Genomic DNA, 15,966 nt, shown 5'->3' on the forward strand with positions numbered 1-15,966 from the left:
AGCGCGTCCCGGCTCGTCAAAGGTGCTGCGGAATGCCTGCAGGAACTGTTGAAGATCCTTGGTCATGGGGTCCTCCTTCTCCCACAAGGGGTTCATCCACGCCAGCGCCTCGCCCTCTAGGTGGGACATTATAAAGGCGACCTTGGCTTGGTCGGAGGCGAACAGATGTGGCAGCTGCGTGAAATGAAGGGAACATTGATTTATGAAGCCCCTGCAGGTCTTGGGATCTCCAGCATAACGAGGAGGTGACGCCAAACGGAGTCGGGAAGCATCTGACGAGGTTGCCACTGGTGCGGGGGCCATGGCTTGCCTGGCGGGGGACCTGGGTGCCGCAGGCGTCATTGATGCTTGTAATGTGTACAGGCGGGTGTCCACGGAGGTCATGAATTGCAGCATGCGGGTCTGGACTTCACGCTGGCGTTGGAGTTCCTCTTGCAGAGCCATTAGTGCTGCAGCGGGATCCATGGCCTGATCTTACTGTCACGGCCGGGCGGTCGGGCAGACCCAGGAGGTGGATCCACTGGACCGAACTCTCTGAGATGGTGGTAGGGAGTCCGGCAGCTGAAGCACTGATGGGCAGTAGAACAGTCCGTGCAAGAGAAGGCAGCGGAGGAGTCCCAGGGACCACGGAGTCACAGAAGGTGGTCTTGGTGACGTAGCTCAGGTTCGGAGGCCGAGGTGATATCAGGCGGGGTCCGGAACCTCTGGAGCAAGATGACGGGTCACCGCAGGGATCCGGGATGGTACGGACTGTCAGATGGCAGACGGACAGCGTGCGGGGATCAGGACACGGCAGACTGGATGGCGAGGCAGGTACGGCTCTACAAAGACAGATAGGTGAGTACAGGCACATAAACACCAAGAGACCTGACTCCTAGCTCAGGGAACACGAAGATCAGGCCCCGCCCCCTTGGACAATGACCCCCTATATACCCTGTACCTGTGCAACCTCATTTCCTGTTAATGGACGCTGGCCCTTTAAGAAAGGGTCAGTGACCGCGCGCGCGCCCTAATGCGCATGCGCGCCGCCCGGGTGCCAGAAGCCAGGGAAGGAGGCTGCGAGGAGGACGCAGGGGAGCCGGCCAGGTCCAGGGAAGCTGTCGGGCGCCGGGATCGGGGGCCCGGAGCCCTGGGACGGACGGAATCCGGTGACTGGGGAGCGGAGAGCGTGGCAGGTGAGCCGGGGAACGGGGGTGAGGACCCGGGGAGCGTGACAATATATATATATATATATATATATATATATATATGTATGTACAGTTAGGTCCAGAAATATTTGGACAGTGACCAAATCATCGTGATTTCAGCTCTGCAGGCCACTATTTTTTATTTACAATGAAACAACTAATATGCAATTGAAGTGGAGACTTTCAGGTTTTGAACAAAAATATCCCGTAAATGTTTAGGAACTGCAGCTATTTTTCTACAAATCCTTCTCACTTGAGAAACTCAAAAATACTTGGACAAATCATCTTTACCATAAATAAAATGTTCATTTTTAGAATCCTTTGCAGCAATGACGTCTTGAAGTCTGGAGGCCATGGACGTCACCATCGCTGGTCTCCTTTCATGTGAGGCTTTTCCGCCTTTCCTGCGGTGACTTCAGTTGTTTCTTGTTTGTGGTTCCTTCTTCCTTAAGTTTTGTCTTCTTCATATGAAATGCAGATTGATAGGGCCGAGATCTGGTGATGACTCAGCCATTGCAGAATATTCCACTCTTTGCTTTCGCAGGATGTTTTGGGTCATTGTCCATCTGTTTTGTGAAGCACCATCCAATTATGGCTGAATTTGGTTGAACCTGAGCAGAAAGTATCACCTTATACCTTCAGAATTCATCCGGCTGCTTCTGTCTTCAGACTCATCATCAGTAAACACTAGTGACTCAGGGCCATTGGAAGCCATGCATGCCCGGCCATTACACCACCTCCGCCATGTGTTACAGAGGATGTGGCTGGTCTCTGAATCATGAGCCATTCCAAGACTTTCTTCTTCTCACTATTCTGGTACAAGTGGATCTTAGTTTCTTCTGTCCTCTACTGGTTTTACAGAACAGGCCAACTTATTTAGATGTTTCTCGGCAAAGTCTAATCTGGCCTTTCTATTTTAAGACTGATTAATTGTTTGCACCTTGTGGTGATCTCTCTGTATTTGCTCTCATGAAGTCTTCTCTTTATGGTAGACTTAGGGGTACTTCACACACAGCGAGATCGCTACTGAGATCGCTGCTGAGTCACGGTTTTTGTGACGCAGCAGTGACCTCATTAGCGATCTCGCTGTGTGTGACACTGAGCAGCGATCTGGCCCCTGCTGTGAGATCGCTGCTCGTTACACACAGCCCTGGTTCGTTTTTTTATTGTTGCTCTCCCGCTGATAAGGACACATCGCTGTGTGTGACAGCGAGAGAGCAACAATCCTGAATGTGCAGGGAGCAGGAGCCGGCGTCTGGCAGCCTGCGGTAAGCTGTAACCAAGGTAAACATCGGGTAACCAAGGTGGTTACCCGATATTTACCTTTGTTACCAGCCTCCGCAGCTCTCACGCTGCCAGTGCCGGCTCCTGCTCCCTGCACACGCTAAGCTAAGCGGTGTGAGCTGGTAACAAAGGTAAACATGGGGTAACCATACCCGATGTTTACCGTGGTTACCAGTGTCCGCAGCTTCCAGACGCCGGCTCCCTGCAAGCGCAGCGTCGCTTGCACGTCGCTGCTGGCTGGGGGCTGGTCACTGGTCGCTGGTGAGATCTGCCTGTTTGACAGCTCACCAGCGACCATGTAGCGACGCAGCAGCGATCCTGACTAGGTCAGATCGCTGGTCGGATTGCTGCTGCATCGCTAAAGTGTGATGGTACCCTTAGATACTGAAACACTTACTTCCTAGAGAGTGCTCTTCAATTAAGTGGAAGTTCTGAAGAGATTTTCTTCACCGTGGAAAGGATTCTGCACTCATCCACCACTGTTGTCTTTCATGGACGTCCAGGCCTTATTGAGTTCCCAGCTCACCGTCTGCTCTTTATTTATACAGAATGTACCAAACTGTTGATTTGGCCATTCATAACATTTATTATAAATTCCTGATTGATTTAATCTTTTTTTAGCCTAATGATGGTCTGTTTCTCTTCCATTGTGAGCTCCTTTGACTGCATGATGTGGGTTCACAGCAACAACTTCCAAATGCAAATGCGTCACCTGGAATCAGCTCCAGACCTTTTACTTGCCTAACTGATAATGAATTAACAAGGAAATAGTCCTGCAGCCCATTAGCATGTTTTATAAATAATCATTAGTGATGAGGTAGCACTACCATGTTCGGATACTTGGTACTCATAGCGACCAGTTGAATGCTTGGACTGGGTTCAACTCGTGTACTGAGTATAATAAAAGTCAATGGGAAACTCAAGCATTTTTTTGGAAGATCTTCTGGAAAAATGCTTGAGTTTTCCTTTGACTTCCATTATACTCGGTACACAAGTCGCGCCCATCCGAGCGTCCAAATGCTACGAGTATTGAGCACCCGAGCATGGTAGTGCTCGCCCATCACTAGTTACGAGTACCAAGCACCAGAACATGGTAGTGCCCGCTCATCACTAGTTACGAGTACTGAGCACCCGGGCATCGTAGTGCTCGCTCATCACTAGGAGCTACATATTAAAGGGCTGCAATTCCTAAACTCTTAATCCAGTTGGGATGGGAATTGCCTCAAATTAAAGCTAAAAGTCTGCACTTTAAGATCTTTTTGATTATATAACTGTATCTTGAATATGTTTTGGTAAAAGGCAAAACTTGTCACTGTCCAAATATTTCTGGTCCTAACTGTATGTACATACACACACTGGTATATATGTGTGACCCATAAATGCATACATTGATTAAAGCCAAATTTATCATAGTAATATACGGGCCTAGGGGCACACAGCACGGTTATTATGATGAACAATGTCCTGGTTGGGTATACAATCGGGTCTTTCATGATGTCTTGTCTTCACTTCTGCACCAGGCATCCTCAGCCTGGCGTCCTGGGTGCCTCGGGCACTTACTAGGTTTGCAACGTCATAATGGGCGTCGTGGACCCAGAAGCGTGTAAGATGCCAAGGGCAAAAGTGAAGACCAGCTGCAACACAGGACCAGAGCATATGCCCAACCAGGGCAACGCATATTAAATTGCCCATCACTGGTGCCAACCATGCACTAAACGCTCCTTACGTTGCCGTATTTAACCCATAAATATCTGATAACCTCCCCACACATTGCTGGTCAACAGGGTTATGTGGGTAATAAATAGAGGCGCCCATAATTTTACATCTAACCCACTAAATTTGGCCTTATGAAGTTACGTATGCTCATGTATGTACACAGGTACCTATTTTTTTGTTATTTTTTTGCTTTTTGCAGCTCATAAGAATCTGTACACATACCGTAAGCCCACTAGAACACATAAATACTTGGGAAATATATCTCCCCAACCATTTTTGTACTAAGAATACATTTTATGTATACAGTAGGTCCTTTTAAGGTATGGGGGAGGGGTGAAAAATATCATACGCATGATTGGTCATGTGACTTTGGAGGAGGCATAGCAGCATGAACGGATAGCAACCTAAACCTAGTATGCCTTTGTAATACTTCCTTTGTTTTCCTTTTCATAAATCTGCCCCATTTATCCCGTTGCCCATAACAACCAATCATAGCACAGGTTTCATTTCTGAAGAGCACTCTAAGCAATGAAAGCTGTGCTACGATTGGTTGCTATGGTCAAAAATAAAGAAAGGGGTAAACCTACTTTTGCATTCCCATAGCAACCAATCAAAGCACAGCTTTTAGTTTTCATGGACACTATAATAAATGAAAGCTGTGCTATGATTGGTTGCTATGGTCAAAAATAAAGAATGGGGCAAACCTGCTTTTGCTTTCCCATAGCAACCAATCAAAGCATAGCTTTCAGTTTTAATGGACACTATAATAAATGAAAGCTGTGATCTGATTGGTTTACATGGGCAGGTTATTTTTGGTTTTCTTTTAGATAGCTTTCAGGAATTTACCCCATACCATCGTTTTTTTTCCCTCCATAGCAACCAATCACAGCATAGCTTTCACTTTTTATAGTACTCTTGAAAAATGAAAGCTTTGCTGTGATTGGTTGCTATGGAAAACAATGTTCCATAAATCTTCCCATAGCAACCATTTATAGCTTTCAGTTTTCATGGACACTATAATCAATGAAAGCTTTGGTTATTTTATTTTAGATCGTTTTCATGAATCAACCCCATAACATCTTTTTTTTTTCCCACAGCAACCAATCACAGCATAGCTTTCACTTTTTATAGTACTCTTGAGAAATGAAAGCTTTGCTGTGATTGGTTGCTATGGAAAACAATGTTCCATAAATCTTCCCATAGCAACCATTTATAGCTTTCAGTTTTCATGGACACTATAATCAATGAAAGCTTTGGTTATTTTATTTTAGATAGTTTTCATGAATCGACTCCATAGCATCTTTTTTTTTTTGCCCACAGCAACCAATCACAGCATAACTTTCACTTTCTATAGTTCTCTTGAAAAATGAAAGCTTTGCTGTGATTGGTTGCTATGGAAAATAAAGTTCCATAAATCTCCCCATAGCAACCATTTATAGGCCTTGTATGTAGGTGGCAATTGCACATGGGTACCATTACAGGGGTGTATATGAGGGGCTTGTGCTATGTTAGGATGGTGCCACGCCATCTTGACCAGGGTACTTAGATGCCAAGACTACAGTGGTGAATTGAATATTTGCCATTGAGTATGCTCCATGATGACTAAGAGGGCTCGAAACACTAAATGGCTATCTTGGGGGGAGGGAATATTTTAACATGTTATCTCCAAAAAAATGTTAAAAATTCTCTGCACCATTTATATAATACATTCAAAGCGGTGGCTGGGATGTACCATTCAGTAAGCAGAAAAAAATAGATCCAATACCCCATTAAACTGAGAATAATTGACAAAGGTCAATAGATCAAAAGGTTAAAATCTCATTAAAATGCTATAATATTGCACATAAAGTATGACTGAGCTATCTAGTGGAAAATAAGTGATACTTCCCCTTTAACAAACCAGTCGACATATTTGTGGCCGCCATGGCTTTATGAATAGGAAGGGGTATTTTTTGCCAGAAAGGTACCTTAATATATTGTCTTGCTATAGCAATAAAGACGGATATAGATAGAAGACTGGATTTTTTTTTTCTTAAAGGGGATCTGTCACCAGATCAAAAGTATCCAGCTTTTGCTTTTATTTTATTCTCGCTGCTCACCTAAGAATTACGGTTTTTGTTTTGTTTAAATCCGACTTACAGGTCCTGAGATATGGGCCTTTTTTGTTATGGTCTTTACTATGGGAGGGCGGGGCTCACAGGGTAAGAATAAAGAGCAGCCTAAAGACACACCCCTAGAGATTACTGTGAGCCACGCCTCCTTAGTAAAGACCATAAAAATTAGCACTAAATACAAAGTCTCATATCTTTGGAACCGAATGGCGGATTTAAACAAAACAAACAGCAGAATACTCAGGGGAGCAATGAGAAAAACAAAAGAGCAAAAACAAGCCAATTTTGATGTGGTAACAGACCCCCTTTAAAATACCCTTGAAATTCTGCATTGGACGCATCATAGCTAATGGGAACTGATAGACAGCTAAAGTGTTACTGAACACAAGTTACAATCGCATTGTCTTATTAAACAAAAGAAATAATATCACTACCCATTTTCAGAAAATTCCCTCCCATCATCACTCGCGGGTGTGGGGGGCAGCAGTCTAAAGAGGCGCATGCTTTTGGCAAGTAATAGCGAGAATTGCGGCAAGGTGTCACTGTCATCTCATCTGGGTGGGACAGGCCCAGAGAGCAGAAGGCACTTAGTTCAATCCTCAGTATGGCTGACGAAGAGGTGGAGGCGTGAGATGGGGCTTGAGAGAACAGTCTTCCAATTTAGCCCAGTGTCTGTCCAACTCACCTATCCGGAGTAGGATGGACCTCCATAGACTGAAGTCACCACCATATAGAGAATTGGATGATGTACCATCAGCAGAGTTGGATTCTTGATCTTGCTAGCCAACCTTGGCTAGGGACTATAGTAGGAAGAATTATACCAGCACTTAAGAGCGAAGACATATTTGTAGCCCCCAATGTTCTTCTATACTAGACCATAAAACCCACCATACACGGGAGACAGTATAAAATGTACTCTGGGCATGGAGGTCCATCATTGCTAGAAGAATTTAGGAGCCATCTTATAGATATCCATCAGAAGCCACATTACCATAAGACTGATGCAGGAATGATGCAGTGGCTCTTGTTATAGATTGAAGAGGTCCATCACCTGGCACAAAAGTGTCCTATTGGGCCAAACGTCTCGTTCATCACTGGTGGCCCCACATGCTTTATATGGTCCTTCTCCACTCCACCAGCCTCACCGTGCTCCTCCATCTCGGCCTCTGTCTTCTGCCTTTTCCCGCTTGCGTCCAGACTCCCCACCTCCTGCTTCCGCCGCCCCTTTGCCGCCTGTCACGAGGCTGCTAATTTCATCAGTAGGCGACCGTCCAATGCTCCCATCCACCTGGACACGGATATCCGGAGAGATAGAGAGTTGATGGTGGGGCACTAGGCCGCCATTGTCTGTGCATTTTGGGTAGAGGTACGTTTTCATCTGTCCTTTGCCCTTTACATTGACTGTCCCCCTGTAGTCAAAGTCATAGCCCATTTTGACTAACACCCTGTAGCTTTCTTCACTTGCCTGGATGCGGCACTCCACTCCGGTTGTGTCCATCCTACTGGCAATATTCACTGTATCCCCCCAGATGTCATAAAGCAGTTTGGTGGTCCCAATAACGCCAGCCGTCAGTGGGCCATGGTTAAACCCAATGCGAAGCTTAAAATTAAACCACAACATGTTGTTGTTAAAATCATCCACCACACTCATCATCTCCTTGGCAAACTCAAAGAGTGTCTGAAGATGGCGGTGAGGTTGGCTGCTGTCCTGGCACTGAGATGGGTTGAGTCCAGAGGCAGCCATGTATGTAGCGCCAATGGTCTTGATCTTCTCGATGCAGGAGTAATGAGGCTTGCTGAGAAGTTCATCAAAGTCTCCAATCAGTTCATTGAGGACTCGGTAGCACTCTTTACCTCCTTCGTAATTCTCTTCGTAGAACTCGCTGAAGTTGACTATGCTCGCGAATATGACGCCGGCATCGTCGTGATTTTTGGAGTAGCTCTGGGAGACCTTCAGTTGCTCAGCTACATGATAGGGAATGATATTCCGGAGAAGCCAGTCTGCCTGATCTCTCATACTTTGGATCTTTGTGCGGTGAAGGTCTGCCTCCACGTCTCCATGGTAGTGCAAGCGGTAGCTGACCTCAAACTCACGATTCAGGAACCAAACCAAAAGGAGAAGGAGGAAGTAGGCCACGGTGAGCTCCTGCCCAAGCTGTGACGATGGCTTACTGGTATTGCTGGTGCCAAGGTTGGAATCGGGTGCAGGGAAAGAGCTGATGAAAAAAGAAAATATACATTATTAGTTAGAGACCCATCTATAGTCTGCATACACAGTTGGGTTTCCTTACCGGAAGATCGTAATACTGCTAGCCCCTAAACTACATTCTAAGTAGCCCATCCGAAAACCTAAACCAGTGCGTGTACAGATAGGTCTCTGGTTGAGCACTGCCTTCAAAACTAAAGGGGGCTTTACACTCTGCGACATCACTAGCGATTGCTAGCGATGTCGAGCGCAATAGCACCCGCCCCCGTCGTACGTGCGACATTTGGTGCTCGCTGCCGTAGGGAACATTATCGCTACGGCAGCGTCACACGCACTTACCTGTTCAGCGATGTCGCTGTGACCGCCGAACAATCCCTCCTTCAAGGGGGAGGTGCGTTCGGTGTCATAGCGACGTCACTAAGCGGCCGGCCAATAGAAGCGGAGGGGCGTAGATGAGCGGGACATAACATGCCGCCCACCATCTTCCTTCTGCATTGCCGGTGGACGCAGGTAAGGAGATGTTCGTCGTCCCTGCGGTGTCACACACAACGATGTGTGCTGCCTCAGGAACGAGGAACAACATCGTACCGGCAGCAGCAACGATATTAAGGAAAGGAGCGACGTGTCACCGATAAACGTTTTTGAACGATTTTTCGATCATTGATCGTCGCTCCTTGGTGTTACATGCTGCGATGTCGCTACCGGCGCCGGATGTGCGTCACTAACGACGTGACCCCGACGATATATCGGTAGCGATGTCGCAGCGTGTAAAGCCCGCTTAAGAACTACTAACTTGCCTGAGCTGCCATTAACCAGATTTAGGGACATCTCTTAGATCAGCCATATAGTGGCATGATTTGTGGGCATGTTCTATGATCTGTTCAGAGGTCGTTGTGCAGAAAGTGTAAGGAGGTGAGCTGTGACCGCATCTATTGTGAATATTGGATCTTGTGTTATTTACTGTACATAGAGGTGTAATCAGTTATTATACAGGAGGGGGAGGAGGTGAGCTATGATAGCACCTATTGTGAAAACTGGATCCTGTGTTATCTACTGTATATAGAGGTATATAGAGGTGTAATTAGTCATGGTATAGGAGAGGGAGGATGTGAGCTCTTACACTACCTATTGAAAATGGTGGATCTTGTGAATATCTACGCTATATAGGGGTGTAATCATAATCAGTCACTATACAAGAGGGGAGGAGGTGAGCTGTGATAACACCTCTATATACAGTAGATAATAAAAGATCCACCATTTCCAATAGGTGATATCACAGCTCACCTCCTCCTCCTGTACAATGACTTAACACCTCTATATACAGTAGATAATAAAAGATCCACCATTCCCAATAGGTGATAAGACATTGTACAGGAGGAGGAGGTGAGCTGTGATATCACCTATTGTGAATATTGGAATCTGTATTATATACTATATATAGAGGTTTTATCAGCCATTGTATAGGAGGGAGAGGAGGTGAGCTGTGATATCACCTATTGTGAATGATGGATATTTTATCTACTCTATATAAAAGTGTTGTCAGTCATTGTACAGGAGGAGGTCAGCTGTGATATCATCTATTGTGAATGGTGGATATTTTATTATCTACTCTATATAAGTGTTGTCAGTCATTGTACAGGAGAAGGTGAGCTGTGATATCACCTATTGTGAATGGTGGATCCTGAATTATATACTGTATGTAGAGGTGTTATCAGTCATAGTACAGTAGGGGGAGGAGGTGAGCTGTGATGTGTTGAGGAGGTTGGAAAATGGGCAGATGTCTAACAAAGTGTCAATGGAACTTACATTACAATTGCAATTATCAATGATATCCCAAAGTAACGCCTCAATGCTGTACAGGTCCCAAATGACACGATTCTGACTACCATGGTCGTTGTAGCACCGCCGCCCTTTTAGGTTCTCCTGTTAGTGTAAGAAGCATCCATGGCTGGATTTAGCCCCTGGTATTAGACAGATGCTTGGGGCAGGTGGGGGTTTGGGACCATGGGGCTTTGAGACAATGGGGACTGTGAAAGGAGACTGTATAAATGGCCTGTGGTGCAGGATTTGCTTTGCTGGAAGATGTGGCAGCTGGAGATGCAAATAAATGGCCTCTACACCCCGACCCAAATTAATCATCCTCCAGACCACAAGTACAAAGAGTGCGGGACAAGAACTCAATGGTCCTGGATCTCTGACTGCACAAAATGATTTCTTAGTATTTAAGTACATTTTATTCTAATAAATCTTATTTTTTAAAGGGAAAGGTCTCCTTTTTAACTTATGAATTAAAGTGGAATTTCACTTTTAGTATTTAGGATCCATGAAACTGAAGATCCTTTTATTAAAACTTCTTCTTGTAGAACTCCCAGGCCATAAATTCGAAGGTGGCATTGATATGTATCCCCATTATGTATTATACACCCATCAGATCCCCCTCATCCTGCCAGAACAGCTCTGACCCGTCGAGGTCTGGACTCCACAAGGTTTCCGATGGTGTCCCGTAATATCTGCATCAATCAGGAGCAGATGCTGGAAGTTGGACGGAGAATTCTGGAGAATTCGGAGACATCCCCTTCATCTCTTTGTCATGTTCCTCACACCATTCCTGACCGACCATTATCCTACTGTGAGGGGCACTGCCACTAGGGATCCCACTACCATGTAGGAGAACTTGGTCTGTACAATCTTAGGTAGGTGTCACGTCCACATCAGTCCAGGATACAAGGTTCCCAGAAGAACATTGCCCATCAGAAGGCCACTGCCATCTTCTCTTCTTCCCATTGTGCATCCTGGGGCCATATCTTGCCAGGGAAGTGAGGCATGCACCGTCCGTCCACATGATGGTAAGACGAGATTCATCAGACCAGGCGCCTTCTGGTCAAGTCCTGATGCTCATGCGCTCAGTGTAGGTGGTGGACAGAGGTCAACATGGTCACTTTGACCAGTCTGCAGCTGCCCGACCCTATACACAGCAATCTGTTGAGATCTTTTTCTCATAGACAGCCATCACTGTTTCAACAATTTGAGCTACAATCGCTCTTCGGAGGCTCGCTTTCATTTGCCATTGAATCAATAAGTGTTGGGTGCCCATAAAATTGTCACCAGCTCAATACTTGTCCTTTCTTGGACAAGACCTGCCAAATACAGGGAGCACCCCACATGACAAGCCGTATACCAGGAACAACCCACAGGACATGATGTATACTAAGAAGACCCCACAAAATGTCCCATATATCAGAAAGACCCCACAGAATCCAATGTATACCGGGAACACCATAAGACCTATTGTAGACAGTGAATACCCAACAACAAATGCCTTATATCAGAAACATCACACAAAACCCAGCCATAAGACCTGTTGCATACCGGGAACACCCAACAAGACCTGGTGTATATCTGAAACACCCCACAAGACCTGGTGTATATCTGAAACACCCCACAAGACCTGCTGTATACTGGGAACATCCCACAAAACTCACAATATACTGGGAACACCCCACAAGACCTGCTATATACTGGGATCACCCCACAACCTGCCGAATATTAGGAACACCACACAAGACCTGCCGTATACCAGGAACACCCCACAAGACTCACCATATACCAGGAACACCCTACAAGACCTGCTGTATACTTGGAAAACCCTACAAGACCTTTTGTATACCGGGAACATCCCACAAAACCCACAATATACTGGGAACGCCCCACAAGACCTGCTATATACTGGGAACACCCCACAAGACCTGCCGTATACCGGGAATATCCCACAAGATGTGCCGTATACTGGGTACACCCCACAAGTGCTGCCGTATACTGTCAACACCCCACAAAACCTGCCACCCACCGGGAACACCCCACAAGACCTGCCATGTACCGGGAACACCCCACAAGACCTGTAATATACCGGGAACACCCCCACAAAACCTGCCATATACCAGGAACACCCCACAACATCTTCCATAAACCGGGAATATCCCACAAGACCTGCCCTAAACCGGGAACACAAGACCTGCCGTATACTGCGAAAACCCCACAAGACCTCCCATATACCGGGAACACCCCACAAGACCTGCCGTGTTGGAGATGCTCTGACCCAGTCACCTAACTATCACAGTTTGTTCTTCTCACAGTCGCTCAGATTTTTACAGTTTCCCATTTTTACTTCAACTTCAAGAACTGGAGAAAAACAATATTTTGACCATAATCTTTATTATGAAAATTCCCTTTTTAACCTAATATAGCAGCTACTTACCTGAAATTTGTTGCAATATCAATGTCCGGTATCACTGGAGGCCTAGAAGAAAAAAAATAGAACATAACATTATATCTTGATAAAAAAATAAATTAAAAAGAGAAGAAAACCTGTTGTGCGTCCCTTCAGACCGCCGTCAATGACTTACTTGTCTGGAAAGAGCGGCACGTATAGTAGAATCAACAAGGTCGCCCCCGCCAGGGTTGCAAGAGTGGATCGCAGCCAGGAGCTGAGCTGACAGAAGTTACAGTACTGGACGATGGGGATCAGGAGAGCGGAGCACAGGAACATGGTGTACTGGGGAAAGTGCAGAGACACATAGTGACCACCAGAGGGCGACACACTACAATAATGAAATTAATACGGGAACCTGTAGGTCTGGTTTCATAGACAATTTCTGCAATAACAGCCAATATCTGCTAGGATATGGGACGCCATGTCCATCTTTATAGATGCAAAAAAGAATAAATCAACATTTATTCAAATCTAATCATCATCACATTCTGGAACATCAACATTTTGTGTTACTCCTGTTACTGGGTCAGATGCACATTGTCTTACCTGATCTGCTATTCTCATGGTGCAGAACCCGTCCTATAGCGGAGGGTACAGACCATATTTACAATGGTTTAAATTACCTGCTTACATTTATTATTCTCTATGTACTGCTAAGTTTACCCCCAAAAGAAAGCAGATACCCCCTAACAAAATCACATTTACCAGACCCCAAACAATTAGAGTTGGCAAGTGAATGGGCTCTCACATACAGATCTGCGGATACCTCCCCCTGGTGGCTGGAAGTAGTATCACTCGTGCAGAGTGATATCGGTATCTGATCCATGTGTGAGAGCTGCAGTGCAATGTAGCTGGAACGGTGAGGAACCTGCAGATCTCTAAGTGAGAGCCCATCCACCATCGGATCTTACCAACTATAATTTTTTGGAGTCTGGTTAGTGCAATTGTTTTTGGGAGAGGTTGTCTGCTTTCTTTTGGGTGTTTCTGTTTTCTTTTGGGGGTTTCTGCTTTCTTTTGGGCGTTTCTGCTTTCTTTTGGGGGATTTCTGCTTTCTTTTGGGGGATTTCTGCTTTCTTTTGGGGGTGTCTACTTTCTTTTGAGGGGTTTCTGCTTTCCTTTGGGTGTTTCTGCTTTCTTTTGGGGGATTTCTGCTTTCTTTTGGGGATTTCTGCTTTCTTTTGGGAGTGTCTACTTTCTTTTTAGGGGATTCTACTTTTTTCAGGGATTTCTGCTTTCTTTTGCCGGTGTCTGCTTTCTCTTGGGGGAGTTTCTGCTTTCCTTTGGGTGTTTCTGCTTTCTTTTGGGGGATTTCTGCTTTCTTTTGGGGGATTTCTGCTTTCTTTTGGGGGATTTCTGCTTTCTTTTGGGGGCGTCTGCTTTCTTTTTGGGGGATTCTACTTTTTTCGGGGATTTCTGCTTTCTCTTGGGGGAGTTTCTGCTTTCCTTTGGGGTTTCTGCTCTCTTTTTGGGGGTTTCTGCTTTCTTTTCGGGTTTCTACTTTCTTTTGGGGGAATTTCTGCTTTCTTTTGCGGGTGTCTGCTTTCTCTTGGGGGAGTTTCTGCTTTCCTTTGGGGTTTCTACTCTCTTTTTGGGGGTTTCTACTTTCTTTTGGGGGAATTTCTGCTTTCTTTTGCGGGTGCCTGCTTTCTCTTGGGGGAGTTTCTGCTTTCCTTTGGGGTTTCTGCTCTCTTTTTGGGGGCTTCTGCTTTCTTTTCGGGTTTCTACTTTCTTTTGGGGAATTTCTGCTTTCTTTTGGGGGTGTCTGCTTTCTTTGATGAAGAGTCCTACTGTATTCCTTAGCTTTTTTTGCTGCTTGGACACTTACTTATGGAACCGCAACTAGGGCTTATTTTGAGAGTAGGACTTATATTTTAAACATACTAAAAAAAAGCCCCATAAATTCTACTAGGCCTTATTTTCAGGGAAACAGAGTAGCAGCTTTAGCTCTGGACGACCTGGCCTTTCAATGCATTTACAATTTTGTAATATCATATTTTCCCCGCAGTGGGCGCTGTGTAGTCAAATCTGCAGCGATCAAGGTTTTGTGATTAGATATCCCCTTTAAGATGGCCATACACAGTGAATTCTGATAATTAGATTAATGACAAGGGTCTATGAAAATGGATTAGTCGGACCTCGCTCTGGATATTGAATTCCGGTTTACCCACATTTTAATCTTATTTGCCACTGACGCCTTATTCCGGATCTGATCGCTATCTAATCTGTGCTGTGGTGTGCTGGACGTCGCCATCTGTCGTTTGTTAAAATGGTAGCCTATGGGCGCAGCATCCATTGTAAACCGTCATATGACGGATTCCAGCGACAGATGCGGTTTTTTTTTTAAACCTGCTGGTCAGAAAAAGTCTCTCTCGCATTTCTGATTCTATTTCTCCCTTCTCAGTATCTATTGAAATTTATATAAATAAATATATATATATATATATATATATATATATACACTTCGGAAAGTATTCAGACCCCTTTAAATTTTTAACTCTTTCTTTCATTGCAGCCATTTGGTGAATTCATTAATGTACACTCTGCACCCCATCTTGACAGAAATCTAGAAATGTTTGCACGTTTTCTAAACAAGAAAAACTGAAATATCCCATGGTCAGAAGTATTCAGACCCTTTGCTCAGACACTCATAGTAAGTCACATGCTGTCCATTTCCTTGTGATCCTCCTTGAGATGGTTCTACTCCCTCATTGGAGTCAGCTGTGTGTAATTAAACTGATAGGACCTGATTTGGAAAGGCGCACACCTGTCTATATAATACCTCACAGCTCACACTGCATGTCAGGCCAAATGAGGATCATGAGGTCAAAGGAACTGCCCAAGGAGCTCAGATAGAATTGTGGCAGGGCACAGATCTGGCCAAGGTTACAAATGAATTTCTGCAGTACTCAAGGTTCCTAAGAGCACAGTGGCCTCCATAATCCTTAAATGGAAGAAGTTTGGGACCACCAGAACTCTTCCTAGACCCGGCCGTCCAGCCAAACTGAGCAATAGTGGGAGAAGAGCCTTGGTGAGAGAGGTAAAGAAGAACCCCAAGATCACTGTGGATAAGCTCCAGAGATGCCGTAGGGAGAAGGTTCCACAAATCATCATTCACTACTATCATTCAAGTCATCTATCACTACAGACTCCACCAGTCGGGCCTTTATGGCATAGTGGCCCAACGGAAGCCTC

General features: G+C 45.3%; 1 protein-coding gene across 2 annotated transcripts in view; it reads right to left on the reverse strand.

Annotated features, from left to right (window-relative positions):
- Positions 1-743: 743 nt before the first annotated feature.
- ADCY9 (adenylate cyclase 9) overlaps positions 744-15,966 on the reverse strand; it is a 141,222-nt gene continuing 125,999 nt past the window's right edge. The window contains exons 8-11 of one of the 2 annotated variants that reach the window (XR_012724775.1): positions 12,908-13,056; positions 12,760-12,801; positions 6,733-8,514; positions 744-821 (exon numbers count right to left, since the gene is read on the reverse strand). Coding sequence is in view for 1 of the 2 variants with exons in the window: in XM_075318218.1 (XP_075174333.1) it covers positions 7,440-8,514; positions 12,760-12,801; positions 12,908-13,056 (1,266 nt within the window). In the remaining variant the exon portion in view is untranslated. Of the gene's footprint in view, positions 822-5,997; positions 8,515-12,759; positions 12,802-12,907; positions 13,057-15,966 lie in introns of those variants that run through there. The other variant, XM_075318218.1, reaches the window with a different exon arrangement.

Source organism: Anomaloglossus baeobatrachus, chromosome 7 (assembly GCF_048569485.1).
Source record: "Anomaloglossus baeobatrachus isolate aAnoBae1 chromosome 7, aAnoBae1.hap1, whole genome shotgun sequence".
NCBI lineage: Eukaryota > Metazoa > Chordata > Amphibia > Anura > Aromobatidae > Anomaloglossus > Anomaloglossus baeobatrachus.